This window comes from Nestor notabilis, unplaced genomic scaffold, assembly GCF_000696875.1.
Source record: "Nestor notabilis isolate BGI_N333 unplaced genomic scaffold, ASM69687v1 scaffold21157, whole genome shotgun sequence".
NCBI classification, from domain to species: domain Eukaryota; kingdom Metazoa; phylum Chordata; class Aves; order Psittaciformes; family Psittacidae; genus Nestor; species Nestor notabilis.
In genome coordinates, this window is record NW_009936287.1 from 16,548 (window position 1) to 33,039 (window position 16,492).

Genomic DNA, 16,492 nt, shown 5'->3' on the forward strand with positions numbered 1-16,492 from the left:
TATTTTAAAGACAGTATAGTCTCCCTTAACATTGCAACGTGACATCCATACAGATTAGAAACACAGCCAGGTAACCCCAGATGCTCCAGGGAAATACCTGCAAGTGTTTTTAGCACAAACTTTGTCAGAACAGCTCAGCTATGTTAAATCACTGCAGAGAGAATACATGATTTTCCAAGGAGGTGCACTCTGCATGAGTTGTCATGCTTTGTTCTGCAGCTGGAATTTCCTCCTCCTAATTTAACTCAGTGAAGGGTGGCAGGGGAAGGACGAGGATTTGTTGGCATGCCTTTGACTATATAAATTAGTGTAGGGCACAGCTCAGTAGGTATCTCCTTTTCAATTCTTTCTCTTCTCAGTGCAGTTTCCTTTCATGGAGCTCTCCTATATATTCTTTAAAAAGCTCTGCAGCTTAACAATACTATCTTGATTAATTTTACTCTTCATATGCTTACAGATTATAAAGATAAAATTAGTTTTAAAGCACATTTGAAGAAGAAAATAATTTTCTCCAGGATTAAATCCTAATAAGCTCAGTAACTCCTTTAAACACTGTAAACATAATTAGATTTCTTCTAAATTATCTTTTTCACTTCTTTAAGTAATATTGATGCTACTTCACTCAAAATTATTCCAAATTGATTTGATTTACCAGATTTAATGGATTCCTGTCGCTCAGTTTCATTAGCATCCTTCCCGATCCAGACAAAAACCTGCAAACAGGAAAGATATAGCTCCCATGTTGTTACAAGGATGTTGTGTACAGCAGGTAAAGTACAAAACAGTTGATTCCACTAGGAGAAAGAATATGCACTGTAAAAAGACAGCAGAGATACACAGCTGTCACAAACCACAATTGATAGAGTTCCCTTCATCAGAGTGTATAAAGGTCCATACTTCCAGTGTCAAGAGAGTGGTGAGATTTCAGAGGATAGAAGTACAGTCTCTCACAAGGAAAACAGGAGCCTTGATCTGCAGTCCCCGCTTTTTCTTTTTCTGTCAAGGATCCCTTTGGAAACCAACCAACTATGTGTCTCTGACTTACTTCCGTCTTACCTAAGTCACTATGTCCCAACTACTTTCCATCCAGCTGTTCCACCCACCTTGCCTTATGGACCTTGGACATTCCTTCTCATTTCCAAAAACCTTAGTCTTTTTAAAGATAAGGCTGAAGAACACAAAGCATGTGATCTGTGGCCTCCTCCCCACTTCCTTCCAAGCGGAGAGGAAGGGTAGAGAATATATTGTGAGAAACAGATGTGCTCTCTGCACCCCTAGTAAGTTTACAAGTCATCCAAAAAGCTTTCAACATTCTCAGTTCTCAGTGAAGCTGGGAAAATTATGGAGATTGTTTCTGCCAACCTCCACTCAGTTCTTCTGAAGAAATCTGTGTAAGGGTTTAGTCTTTGTCCCCTTCTGTAGGTGCTGCTGCTACATGGATTTGGTGGCTTCTGAATACCTTTTATGCAATAACTTTCTCCTTTAAAAATCAATAAACTTTAGTGATAAAGTCAAGAACATTATCGAGAGCCTTTCAGAACGCTGCAGGGGCTTATAGTCTTGCAGTATCCATTGGTTTTAATGGGAAACGCCTGCCACCGTCCTACATGATACTTGGAAATTCAGTTGTGTATGTTCACACTAGCACATTGTGTAGCTCAAAAAATATAGCTCCCTCTGGTATAATTTAGAGAAAACAACCTCTTCCATTCTCAAAAGATTATTTTTCCTCCCATCTTATGATCTAAGTGGTAAGGAATAGATTATCATCGTTACCATGAAAAGCAGTGGTCAAGGACACAGCTTACCTGCTCCCAAGCATCCAGCAACATGACATCATCTTCAGCCAAATCATCCTGAGTGAATTCTCCTGGGACCTCCTCGATCTGAAAAGGAAATTATGTTTTAGTTTGGTTTGGGTTTTTTTAATAATTTATCAAGATATTCTGATTTTGAACAGACCAAAGATACTTTTAAGAGGGTACGTCTAGAAGCTGTTGTGCAATTCTTTTCACTCCTAAACTGATTTGGTGAATGTGTCAAGGGTGTTTTCTGAAAGGAAACAAATCACATAATTTCATGTCCTATAAAATCAGTTCGCAGCTTGTCAGGATTGATAGGATATCCTCAGGAGGGGCAGAGGTTTACATCATAATTGTGACTGTTGTTAAGTTCGGACTGAGGTCTTCCAGAAGGGGACAGGGAAATTCCCATAGAACACCTTGTACCAAGCAAATCAATCAACTGATCCCAGCTGATATATTCCTGCAGCTTATGTTCATTAATAAGGGAAAGAAACTGCTTTGGTCTGCAGTGGATGAGCTCAGTGATGAAATACACACCCAAGCAAGCTTTCCAGTCACCTGACAGTGGGATGTTACAGTTGACTAAGTCATCTCAAGCCTTAGTCCCCAAAGGAAATGCAGACTGTTTGCTTCTTCCAAGGACGTGCAGGCAGATAGGAAAGCAGTTTAGTATTATTCTATGTGTGAAGGAGAGAGAGTAATGTAGCTAGTGGTTAGCCCTCTACTTTTAAAGGACTGTCAAAGGTGTGGGTGCTTGGTCATGTAGGAGTGCTGAAGAGATGGTGAGCAGATGGTGCAAAAGATACTCCTTTTCCCCACCCTGTGTTACAGTGCCAGAAGGTCAGAGTGATCTGACCTGCCTCTTCTGGTGAGCTCTACTGGTGATGATTCTGTTACTAGAGAAAAGCTTCAGGAAAGAGGGGATTTCACAGAATTTAGAGGGAACTTAAAACAAATACGAAACAAGTGCATAGCTCCCAGCACACTGTTACAGAGAGGTTCCTGTATTTCACAGGAGTGTTTTAGAAGCTTGTTAGAAGGATACATTTTAGTACTCTTGTAAGATTTTAAAATCCTTATTAAAGATTCCTATTTGTTTTATCCCTCTTCAAATGAATGGGCTGTGTCTTAAGGAGGCTACAGAGATGGTAGCAAACTATGTCCCCCACCTAAAAATTGGTAAATCCTTGCCAGACAGTAACACAGTGTTGCCTTCCCAGAATATTGTAAGTAATTAAGCCTGAATCACAGACTTAATACCCAGTGCACAGTTTTGTGTATTTCTGCTAAGAAACTTGGTCTTTCTACCTCTTTGAGCACAGGCCAATACTTTAGACGCATAATTATGTGTCTTAAATCTCTGTGGAAAAATTCAGACTGCTAGGGATTTTTGGCATGGCACATTTCCTCGTCACCACTATCAAACAAGTTAAGGGGCAAGGCACTGACCTGCATTTTCTCAGTGAAAGCAGTCTAGCAATGCTCTGAAGAACACAATTGCTTTAGACTGGGCAAACGCCCCATCTTTTTGCATCTGCAGGCCTCTAGTCCCAGGTTGGAGCAAGCTCTGCGTGCAAACTTTTGCATTATTCATTCTTCTGTCCATTCAGTGCATTTGGATTGATTTAAAGCACCAAACATCAATTCTCCAGCTCTTGTCAAGCACAGCTAACTAAGCCAGATCCCCAGATTCATTTAATGTCTGATGATTCCCAAAGCAAAATATACCAGAAACTATACAATTAAACAGAGAAGAAAGTATCCCTCATATACTCACAATAAATCTGCCAGTCTTGTTAGAACAACCATACAGGCGAGGGGGGTGATCTTCAGCCTTTGTTAAGAGTTGTGATGATGTCTGGTATTTTTTTTTACCTCCAAGTGCTTTCCAGAATTCCTCTGAAATACACAGTATATAATTTATTCAGCAGTGGATTTAACATTTGGTGGTTTAGCTTGTTAGGTACTTTTCAAGAATCCCCAAACAATATCTTTGCTGTGCCAAAGATGAGTACATTTTCCTACAGTTCTTCCTGCAGTTTGTCAAAATAAAAATGAAAGTGTCACTTGCAGACCTAGAAAGTGCAATGTGCTATGTCCTTCTCCCCTCCTAGGTGCTTGTGGTAAAGAAAGGACCACATTCCTCTGCAGCTCCTGCTACTGTCCTACAGACTTCCAGGGCATCACACTACTCATGCATCAGCCAGTTCTGGATGAATCTCCGTGTTGGGTTGGATGTTAAAAGGGAAAGAGCATTTGGTTCTGGCTACAAAATATATATGGTCACAAACCCCGTTTAGGCTGTATTTCCATGTGCTGTGTATTCTTAGCTACCTACTAGCAACCATGTGGCCTCATACTAACCGGGTTCCTGGCCTTCATTAATCTTAGCAGTTTGGCAATGAAGAATGCTGGCAATGTATTCAGCTGCATGTTCCTCTTCTCTGCTTGATCCTTTTCCTACCCAGGTGTAGCCAGAGTTGTTTGGCAGTTTCAGAACAAAGACATCATTAGAGTTTAAAGACATTGCATCAACATCAACCTAGATCAAAAAAGAAATTGTTTAATTCTTCATATTTTCAAATAATGTAATCACTATTTTGCATGTTTATATAAAATATGTAGATAGTTGCTAATTAACTATGCTTTTTTTCTTCAAATTTTCCCTAGATTTATACTGATACAAGTTAGAGAAGAACTTAACTTGAGACTGGGAACTGACTTGAAGGGCAAAACTTAGGGCTGTTTGGCAGTGGGAAAGACTATCTCATAAGGGTTGCTGATTTTTTATCTATTCTTTGTCAGCTGGCTCTTCACTACACTTTTTCTTGCAGTTTCCTCTGAAGCTGTAGCTTGGTTCCAGCCAGTTACAGCATATTCTCTTTGATTTATTACATGGATTGGACACTTAGGGCAGTGGATTTGATTTGGAATTCTGCATTCCTACTAGATGTGACTACTCAGCAAGGTTAGTTGGAGAGGCTCATGGCAGCTATACAATTTCCCATGGGGAATAGCTGGTTTACTTAGCAGGTGACCTTACCTCTGCAATCCTAGTAATGGTTGCAAGGTTCCTGCGGATTTGGAAGAGTCGTGTGGGTGGAGCAGGTTTCTGACCTTCTTTCCTGGATGTCCCATCCTTGTAGACAATAAGTGGCTTGTTTTTGAACAAGCTCAGTAAATGTGCAGGCTCTTTGCCTTGGCTGACTCGGATCTGTACATACGTAAAGAAATGCAATAAAAGAAACAAAAGGACACAGGTGGTTATTTTTGGTCTTTGTTGAATAGCACAGGGGATGTTAGCCAATAATGTGAAGTATGTTAGCACGAGGGAGAAGTGGCAAGCAGAGAAGATCTAAAAATATAGTTCCAGACACATTAAAGTTAAAGCATTTGTGAGATTTTTTTGTCAATCATGCTGACACAAAGACAAGATTCAAACTTTTAACATAACGTTTAGCTGATTAAAATGGCTGCTATCTACTGTAATGAGAAAATTACTCTTTTTCAAAAGAACTGTCATTTCATAGCATTTTATAGAGTGACTGAAGAACTATTGTGGAAGTTCAGGTGCCCGGTATTTAAGCAGAAGAGAATGAGTATTCATCCTGTTCATTATTTCTATGTGTATTTTATCTGCCAGAGGGTGAGAAACATGAGCATATATCTATCTTGTAGATAACATGGATGACAAAAATGAACTCATATTACAGATGCAAAACATGTTATTTCAATCTCAAAAAAACATTGAGCTGTGAAGAATGGATATTTTTAGGTTAATGTGTGCTAAGTTATTTGTATACAACCATCTATTCTTCCTTTGTATCAGTACCACCTTGACAGGTTTGTGACTACCTGCATTTCACTCCCAGAAAGAAAGGGGAAAAAGGGAATGAGGCATGCTGCATAGCCAGCAGAAGAGAAGTGGAAAGCCCCAGCCCCTTATCCCTGCCTGGTGAGGCTTGGGGCAGCTGGGCAGCAGTGGTCATGCTGGGCAGCAGGAGCGAGTGCTTCTACTGCAGAGACCAGTACAGGTGCCTGATAAGAACACCCGAGTACACATACACTCGTAAGTGCCAAACTGCAGCAAGATTTTACAGATGGTGAAAAAAAACCCCAACCAACCACGAAACACAACAAAACAAGCCAACAAAAATGCTGAAGGAAACATTCCTGAAAAACAAATAGGCGAACGACTTTTTGTAGTCATTTGGACTGTAGTGCCATCTAGTGACCACAAAACAGAGCATTTAAACCTTTCAAATCATGCTAATACAGACGTTAAGCACAGGCAATATAATCTTGGGAGCCATGTACATGCATACACATGCACACATGCTTATATACATATGTGTGTGTATATATACATACATATATACACACATATATACATTCCTAAGTTAATTTCAGGCTAAAAGTGCTTTTAAGTATTATGTCCATTGCAGTGAGATGGATCTCCTTTGGTTTTAATAAAAAAGAGTTTTTAAGCACATTACTATTGTTGTTAGTAGTAATATTATTATTACTTTAGTATTAGTATTGGCCTTAGGTATGAGGCTGGACCACATTGTGCTGGGCTCTGTCCAAATGTAGAACACGTGTTAAGAATATTTCAAGCAGTAATTACCTAGAAGCGTTCTAATCCTTCCTTAATATAATTTCAATCATAAATCATTACTGATTAATGGCTAAAAGTATAGTCTGCCATCTAGATTAACTGTACCTTAGTGGGTGGGGGAAGCCTTTTACTTTGGTAATTAAGAAATGGCAGTCACAGAACTCTCTGACTGCCTAGAAAATCTCTGCCCCTTGTCCTCTTACAGCTCTGTCTTTCCTGTGAAAAGAGGAGACCTCTCACCTCTCCACCTACCCACCACTCCTCACTAGTGATGGAAGAGCACACACCCTAGTCATGCTAGGACTAGCCTATCTCCTCATACCTTTTAGCTGCCAGTGTCCTGTCCCTTGCCTTGCACACCTCACTTCTGCAAGTGAGGATGTGTATCCTGCTTTCATGGAGTTGCAAGCACTACAGGATGGGAACACTCAAGTTCCTCAGTAAGGCAGGGACAATCCAGATGCTGTCACACAGTTCATCATATCATAGAATCATAGAATGGTGAGGTTTGGAAGGGACCTTAAAGATCAGAGAATCATAGAATAGATAGGGTTGGAAAGGACCTTAAGATCATCTAGTTCCAACCTTACAGGCAGGGACACCTTCCACTCAACAAGGTTGCTCAATGTCATGTGGCTTTCATATCTCAGTTTTGGCCCTCTAAAAGTTGGGTGTCTTATCTGGGCTAAACATCACAGCTTCCTCCATAATCAAAAGAAGACAGGGGAGCTCCTGCAGGGGTATCATCCTGTCAGACACCTGATTCAGAGTGAGTTGCCCTGGGAGGATCTTATCTTCTGATCTCTGCTGACCATGTGCAGCATGTGTAAGTCTTAGGCAGGACTAAAACCTAATTTTTAGACAGTGAAAGTCAAAGGAAAGAAAAGGCAGTTTTATGCCGTGTTAGGCCTGTGTTCTTCTGAAGATCTACATTCAGCAAGAATGATTCAAATGGGGAATCTCCATTGACCTTAAAAGGAGCCCATGGTGCTTGGCTTAATACAGACTGTGATCAGTTAACATTCCCAGTCTTCAAACGCTAGCTCCTCCTTTCAGTTCTTATAGAAATTGGCATATCTTGCATGCTGTGTTGAATTTTATCCAAAAGACACTAACCTGCACGGCCTGACCATTCAATAACCTATCCAGCTGAACAGTCAGAAATGCAGACGCAGTCAGTTCATCTTTTGTAGCATGGGCTCCTTGCCTGAGAAAGACAAAGACAGTGGTTAAGTCCAGTTTCAAAATGACAAGGAGCTCATACTACATGACAGATGCACAGTAAACAATCTTGCATTTACATGTAGTTCTACTGAAAAGGACATAAACTCAGCATAAAATAATATCCACATACTGGAGGTCTGTGCAAAGCCAACCAAACATACCATGTGTAGATGATCTGCCCTTTAGGGTAAGTGTAGAGGATAATGTAGCAGTCGCCACCATAGAACTGTCCATATGTCTCAGGTCCCACAGGAACTCTGCCACTGCTTTCCACCCGCCAGATCTGGGGAAACAGAGAAATCACATGAGAATGCTGAGGCTCTGCAAGAAGCAATTCACTGTGTCATCCCTTTGAGTGACCTTTGTTTCTGTTCCCAAGTGTTATGGAATAAAACCAGGAAGGATTCTTCATGAAGCAGATAGATACACCCTGCACCCACTGAATGAATGAATAATGACCATCAACAAGCCACTGCAGTACACTTTTCTTTGATGCTTTAATGCCACATGATCATCTCTTAATGCTATGTTGAACTTACTTTAAGATCTTAAGATGACAATATGACATGAATAGCATAACATTGTGATTCATCACAGTACTACCATATCATTTGAGAGAGACACACTGCAGTCAGATAGCACACTGTTAGGCAGATTTCTTCCTATTTGATTCACTACAGCCCGGTTTAGCTAACAACTGCTCTCCAAAAACATACTGCTAAAATTATAAACCAAAAAATGTTGCAGATCTAAGCTGCTTTGGCTTAAGCCTATGGACCATACCAAATATGAGGTTAGAAACCTAGAAAATGTAGCAATGAGACTGTAGGTATTTATCTCTTTTTTTCTTTCAGAATCCCAACATGCAGACCTGTATTCAAATCCAAAGATATTCCTGCAGTGGGATATGGATAGATCTAGAAAGACTGTACAGACATTTTTTCCTCTTCAGATCCAGGCTAGATGAGAAACACGATAGGGACAAAGAAGGTTCCCCTAGAAAGCAGACTGGATACATTCATAAAGACAAAAAATTGAAGTTTTGACTCCAAGGGAAAGTCTTCCCATTCCAGATTTCAAGCTTATATAAGCCAGAAGTCTTTCTTTAGGCTAAGGATCATATTTAAAGTATATCTTTAAAACGTATTGTGTAGAGATTCAATTTTTACTTCAAAGTATCTTTTCTGATGATAGAAGCAACACTGCCACTAATGTAGCACTACTCTACACAACAGTGTAAATGGGAAAACATAGTGTGGAAGCCTATCCCATTACAAGTAACAGACTACACTGGGTGGGTGGGATACAATTTAACACAACACAAAAATTACCTCTACTTTCCCTGAACCGTCATCTACCATGTTATGCTGGGCAGCCATTTGCGGAGACTCATGTAACTTGGTAGCATCAAACTCAATCTGCTCAATTTTAGCCACTCTCTCTGTGACATACACTTTGCCAAAGCCATCACTTTGATCTTTGTCCTTCCAGTCTTTAAAAAACTGTTTGAAAATTGGCGTTTCACCTCCTTCTGGAAGGACTTGAATCTGAAATGAAGCAAGACACATGAAATGGGAGGAAAACAAAACTGACGCAGTTACTCAAACAGAAACTTTCCTGAGTTACGTGTCTTATAAGCCCTTAAAATATTTTTTTGCTGATTTAAACCCAAAGTTTTTAACAGAGCTCATGTTTTTCTGGTATCATCTCATAAATAGATTGCACCTGTGTGTTGGCAGGATAATTCATCTGCTCTATGAATTGTTCAGCATTCTTCATGGCAGCTTTTCTCTCTTGTGGGTTAGCATCTTTGCCTGGTTAAAACAGAAGGATAATAATACATGGGAAAGGGCAGTGAGCTTACAGATCCTGCAAAAACAAGATGTCCTTGAGTCAGGTTCTCTCTGACATTGCTTTTGCCTCAGTCTTGAACAAACACAAATGCTGGACATCATAGCATGAGCAAGGAGACTCACACGTAAGTTGAATGGCCAAAAGAGTGGCTTAGAAAACAGCTAAAATAAAAATAAAAAAGGGGACATTATTTATTTCATTTTTTTTCCCCTTAGAGTGTGGGCCTCTATCAAAAGATGCTGTTTATAATATCTGCTTGGTTCAAGGTACAAGAACACCCTGGTGCTTTTCTCTCAATACTTTCCTCGCTGGGCTGCAATGTGGTAAATAAAGCTGCTCTCCAGAGCTGCCTTTACTTCTTCAGGCAACGCCACAGTCTGCGTAAACGCAACTCCCATTTTGTCTGGCTGAGCTGTGCAATTTCCACCACCCTTCCCCACCCGTTGCTCCTTTTTCAGCCTTGCTCAGTGTTAGACATCTCAGGAAATCTCTGTGGGATGATATTGTCTATCAGGTCTGTGTCCCAGCTGGCTGTCAATTACTGTACTGCAAAGACCTCTTAGTCTAATAAGATGCTCTTATCAGCTATTCATTGTATTCCATTCTGAATGAGATTATTAGAAAAGTAATTCACATGCCTCAGCTTAGTGGCCTGAAGATTTCCAGCAGAGATGATAACTGCAGCCTCCCAGTGCAAGGGTGAGACTCACAGACTAATGTGAGTCATTATTGTTACACATTATTGCCAACAGCAGTGCAGTGAGGATGCACTGAGGAGCAAATAGGTTGATATTCAAAGGACTTTAATTGTATTTTATTTATTTTATGCCTGATCCTATTGGCTTGCTTCTTGGAGCTGTCAGGTAGAGAGTAAAAACCAGGCACCAGGGGGTCAGATAGACATTAGGCCATCTGAGCACAATGCTTCCAAAATGCTCTCTTCTAAAGGATGCTTCCCTAACTGCAAATGAAGTTTTAAGAAAAATGCTTACACTGCTTCCTGGACTGACTTCAACAGTTTGACCAATGCATCAATTAATTATTTGCTATTGCACATGGTAAAAAGAAATATAAATGCCACAGAATAATTAACACAGTGCCTCAGACAAAAAAGGGGAGATCCTTAGCACTGGATGCAATGGCAGTATCACAACAATCCAGCTACAAGGTGTCCAGACTTAATTCCTCAGTAGTATTCTTCTGGGAAATGTTCAGTCAAAGCAATTGCAGACACTCTTACAAGCATTGATGATACTGCAGAGAAATATTCACAAGAAAAAAAGAAGCATTGAAGTATTTGCAATTTTATGCTATTAGTTGATGCCCAAGACACTCATCTTGCAATTTCACACTTCTGTGGAGCAATGTATGGAATCTACCCATTATCAAAACTTACGTGTCCAGATTTTGTCCCAGAAGATAAGGATTTGATGGCAGTGTATAGAATTTGTAGAATTCTTTATGCTTGCTCTGTAAATGCCACTTAGCTAAGCATTTAGGCACCCAGGCTTACAAATACCTCAGAAATAACCAGGATCCTTAGACAAGACTTGATCTGGAGGTCATTACCCCAATGAACAATCTGTGGCCACTGACTGCACCAAGGAAGACTGTGTGCAGGTGTCCAGCCAGCATTAAATTCTTGCTAGTGTCCCCACAGTGTTGTGTCGACTCCTTAAATATATCTGTGTAGCTTCTGCATTTGCAAGAGAAGTGATCTCTTACCTTTCCACACAAAGATCTTCCTTGCAGCACCATTGTCCAAAATGAAACACTCCTCAGATAAAAGCATAGCCATGGAGAAGGGGTTTTCCTCTGCTATCAGGGACACCTTCATGGATCCACTTGCATCTGACACCTAAAAAGCAAACATTTCAAATTTAGATCAACTCTGGCTTTTATTTCCAAATTAATCTTGGCTCCTCGAATTACTATAATGATCAGCTGTCATTCCTATATAAATGGTTAGAGGAAATTTGTGTGCTGTTGTGCTGGAAAGTAAGGCAGGCTGATTATTTTTTTTTGTTTCATTTCATCTTGCATCCAATAGAGGGAGATGTAGTGTTAATTTTAGTGAGTTTATTGGATCCCTGTCTAACAACTTCTTAAAATAAATCCATTTCTTTCCACTTTCAGTTCAACTGCTCATTCAGTGAACACCTGACAGTTATAAACCTGTATTTTCTCCAGTCTCTCCTATATGTTCAGCTAAACTGGTGGAGTCCGTAGGTGTTATCTTCTGCTACCAAGCAACCTGCATGAAGCCAAAAGTACACATACATGCTGAACAACATTGGAAATTGTAACAAAATAGTCCTACACTGTTATTAACAGTAAATACCTATATTTATAATCTATAGTTTGTTAATTGGAAATTGTAATATAAGATCTGTTACAGAATTTGTTTTGTAACCTCTACCACCACTATAAGCTCATGTAGACCTTTAAAACCTTTTAAAATTCTCTCCTGCATGGTGAAAAGACCAGTTACTACTACTGGAAAGAAGTTATTACTATTGTAATAACTTTTCTAGCAGTTTTTATTTCCTTTAATTATTAAATATTAATTATAAATATACCATTATATCTTACCTTGTGTATTATGGAAGCACAAGATGGCAACTGCTACTGCATACAACAAATAAAAATCAACTGTTATACCTATTGTGAGGACTTACTGTAGACCTGCCTCCTGACTTTGGCACTCACTGTTATATTGCAGCACATTTAAATTTAGCTAACAGAGCTCTGTTAGCAGGACAGGTGTGCTTAGAGGAACTTACTAGATATTCACAGAATTTTCTGAGAGTTCTTAGGATTCAGAAATTTACTGCAAACATATTTCTTTAATCTTGTCTTACTACAGTGGCTGATCATACACGCAGGCTTTTCTCTTCCCCACCCTCCAAAACCCTGCTATAAAGTTAAATATGTCCCAGATTTTTGGCAAGAATGGAATGATTAATGGGAACTAAACACAGCACATAGACCACAAGGGCTAAAAATGGCCTTGTAACAACGATCATATAGGCTTCTTGTAAACCCCTGCCACCACATGTGGGTAGGGGAAGAATCATGTTACAGGTAGGGAGAGAGGTGGTTTTATCCTGCTGTGGTCTGTGGGATGCAGGAGCTGCAGAAGGAGGGACTCATCCTCTCTCATACTTCACAGCAGCCTCGAAGCTACTGTATATGGCACCTAAAAGGTCATACATATGGGGATACAGCAGCACTTAGTGCTGTCAATTTTGCCACTTGTTGACCAAATCCTTGCTCTTAAGTTACTATGGGGAAGACAAAAAGTACATTGTATGCCAGTGAATGACTTTTCCGTCACACAAGGCAACCTCACTGCACGAGCCAGAGCACAAAGTGTTGAAGAAAAAGGTCCAGACCTCTATGCTAATGAAAGCTTGTAAAATAAATACTCTTCTTGCAGTCTTCAGGAGAAAATAATCTTTTCTTGTTGGGAAGAGGGAGGATAAAGTGATTTATAGATATTGTTAAAACATCCCCCTTTTCCAAGTACCTTCTTACTTCTTTTCTCAAGTGGAAGAACATGAAAGAAAGAGAAGCTATGGAAAAAAAAATAAAATACAGGCCTGGAAATAGTTTGGATAGTTTGGTTTGGGGGTTTTTTAGTGGTTTTGTTGAATAGTAATGTAGTCTTGTATACAGGTAAGATACTGTATTGTTAGTTTGAAGAATAACTTCCATGCCTCTTGTAGGTATGCCTAGCATGATGTGAGGAAAATTATTAACTTTACAGACTGCAATCATGAAATTCCTACTGATTTAAATGGAGTCAATATTTAATCCATTTTGTTCATAGGTAATTTTTCTGGCAGTGGCACTGTCCTAGTCAGTGTTAAGCTGTTGCAAGTAAGGAAGGAAGAAATGGGCATTGGAAAAGAAAGGAGGTTTCTATTCAAATTCCTTTGGATTTATATAAAAAATATAACATAACTGTCCATCTTTCAAACTCTGTTAAGAATAACTTAATCATGTGTGCTTACCAAAACTCTCACTGTTAAAATCAAGAAGACAGAAAATTGATTTAAGACCAGCTAATTCTTCTTTGACCTGCACCGAGTGCTTCATAGGCGATGCTTAGCTTTTTTCCTGAGTAAACAGGACATAATCCGTATTTTTTCCTCCTTGAAATTATCTGGGCTGTCTTGGTTGGCATCCTTTGAGAAACTTGCCCATTGGCTGCAAATCAACTAACATAAATGTAGTTCTGTAACTGAAGCCAGAACTCCATATATGAGGGGCAAGTGAATGCATGAATACTATAGAGTGTACCTAACTTGAATACGCAATTAAATAAATAAAATACTTACCATATATAGTTTAGCACTTCTTCTGTTTGTAATATCGGCCAGTTCATCATCATTATCATCACACTCGGGAAGCTCTGGCTTGCTCCCCAAAACCTGTACAAGAGAATAACAAATTCAGTGGAGAGAGGCTGTAGGTGCTATAGTATAAATACCCAAACAGTGTAATGGCCGTCCCAGTAATTAATTAATTAGTCTGCATCATCTTTACATGTAACCCAGTCTAAATCCAAACTCATGGGTGATTTGTTCACCAACTCTTTCTTACTGCTAGAAAAAACTTATGTCATTCCCAATATGTATTCATTTCAGCCAGTTTGTTTTAGAGGCTGGAGGATGTTACAGATCACAGAAGGGAAAAATCTGTACTTAAAAAAGCAACTTATGCTGAAATAAATGTTGAATTCTGTCCCAAAGAAATGCCTTCCAGAGAAGTTGTCTTTCCTCCTTCTAAGACAAACTCCCATGCTGCAGCTGAGTCCACACACAGCCACACATACGCCTGGGTGTTATGACAATTGATAATTTTACATTAAGATTATGAAGTGTTTATTGAACAACAGCTAACTGCTGTGCTGGAATTGGATTGTATTATTACCTCAGACATATGGCTGTCTGAGCTGCAGCTCTCCAGGGCACCTCACCATTGTACAGATAATTGTCATGTGATGCATCAAAAAGAAAACAAATCCTGCCAGCTGAGACTATAATCAAAGGCTCCCAAAGCTTTTCAGCAAGGTTCCCCAATAAGACGACTTAAACCAAGAGACAGTTTAAAGACACTGGGTCTTGCGATTCTTATCTGCCTATACTGTTAGTTCCACACAAATCCCATGGTAGGTGTATGCACAGGAGCTTGCTCATATAATTCTCCCTATACAGTCAGGCTGCTCCGCTGGGTCTTTACACCTCACGACCTTGTGTACTGACAGCCCTAGGCTGGCTCTCCTGAGCTGCTCTGGGGTTCGACACCCAGACTCGCAAACCTGCCAAGAATTCAAACCCTCAGATCCATCCTACACACTTGAAAATAGCAATGCTGTCCTGGGGACACAAAAGAGCCTAGCCACACTTCACCCTAGACATCCAACCATATTGGCAACTTCATACCATACCTCTTGTAAATACACATGTGCACACACAGGTTTGAAACCACTTTTTAAAATCATTATTATTATTATTATCATTTACTGCTAAAATACTGAAGATTATTAAGGTTAGAAATAATCTAAAGAATAATTAGGGGCCTTGAAAGCATACCCAGCTTCTTCATTCTTTGGCTTTAGCATCTTTATTCACAGCTGCTGATTTCCAAACCACAGACTCTTCATATCACTTCACCTTACCTGTCATTGACAGATTAAGGTGTCAAACCAACCCTCACTCTCTGTTGCTCCACCACAAAACGATGCTTAACCTCTCCCCTCCATTTCTTCTTGTGTGCAGGTTTATCGGAGTCCTGGAGAAAAGCATGAGCAACTCTGTCCTCAGCAAGGTGCACAAGTGCTGCTATTCTGCAGTGATCATCAGTGTGCACACTCTAAATTCATGACATATGTGAGGTTGTTTAACCACTCGAGGCTTAACCTGCTCCCCAGCTGTTTCAGACTAAGACATGCCCACACCTGGCTATGGCAGAACCCACCTAGCCTTAGATGGCTATAGTCTCACCCCAGCTTACCTCTCAATGAGAGCTTTGGAATACCAACTTAACATTGTTTTATCTAAAGTATTCATTAACTCCACACCTTTAGATCTTGTCTGAAGGGGGAGGGATAAAAGAAAGTTAATTTACATTAATTTTCAAAGCTTTGGTTCTTTAAGTTTTGTTAAACCTTTATGTTTGCACTCCTTGGCTAGCGCAAGAATATCACAGTGAAAACCAAAAGAATATCAGACCCTCTACAAGTGCCCAAGTTCACTCCTATCTTGGGATAAATGCAATATATCTTATCCTGCCTGCAAAACTATAATCCCCTTTCTTATTCTTATGTGCACAAGCTCTTCTTTGTAAGTATCTGCACCCCCTGGAGAAGTGCAAAATATGGAGCCATATCTTTTACTGACATGTGAAATTCCACTCAGTTGACCTTAAAAAGAACAGAAGAAAACACAGACAAAAGGTTTCTAATCTGTAGGAATGTGACAAGGTAAATAATTTAAAATAAACCCATCAAAAGAAGAAATTTAGCAAACATTGTCTTCATAACTGGAGAAGCCAGCTCTGCATCATAAAATAGTTGATATTGACTTAATGGGAGCAACAAGTTTAAAGACTTCAGTGAGGCTGAAAATCCGACTAGGAAAACAATACTCAAAGAATACATCAGGTAAAGGTTAATTAAGAGAGAAAACAAGTTTCACAGAGTTTAACCTGTATACACTAGCATTGTATTTGTGTTTCTTCTTGCTATACACACTCTAGGTTAGACTTCTGGGTCTGAAACTGAACTGTTTGTTGTGGCTGTGACCCCAAATGCCAGATCTTAAAAAACAAATTCCCCTTTTTATATGCTAAGAGCAATAGAAAGAAAGGAAGACATTTACTTAGGCCTGATATTTGATTACTTAATACTTTTGGAAAACAATCAAGATTAGTAGGTCATCATTTACTCTTTAGCAGGCTCTGACATAAACGAGTATATCCTGCT

General features: G+C 39.6%; 1 protein-coding gene across 1 annotated transcript in view; it reads right to left on the bottom strand.

Annotated features, from left to right (window-relative positions):
* SCIN (scinderin) overlaps positions 1–13,946 on the bottom strand; it is a gene marked incomplete at its 5' end in the record, with an annotated part of 14,532 nt that extends 586 nt beyond the window's left edge. Inside the window, 11 exons of the mRNA XM_010018275.1 lie at positions 653–713; positions 1,809–1,886; positions 3,583–3,704; positions 4,170–4,347; positions 4,849–5,019; positions 7,540–7,630; positions 7,809–7,930; positions 8,979–9,194; positions 9,373–9,461; positions 11,227–11,359; positions 13,845–13,946. Of these exons, the coding sequence (XP_010016577.1) occupies positions 653–713; positions 1,809–1,886; positions 3,583–3,704; positions 4,170–4,347; positions 4,849–5,019; positions 7,540–7,630; positions 7,809–7,930; positions 8,979–9,194; positions 9,373–9,461; positions 11,227–11,359; positions 13,845–13,946 (1,363 nt within the window). The remainder of the gene's footprint in view (positions 1–652; positions 714–1,808; positions 1,887–3,582; positions 3,705–4,169; positions 4,348–4,848; positions 5,020–7,539; positions 7,631–7,808; positions 7,931–8,978; positions 9,195–9,372; positions 9,462–11,226; positions 11,360–13,844) is intronic.
* Between the last annotated feature and the right edge of the window lie 2,546 nt (positions 13,947–16,492).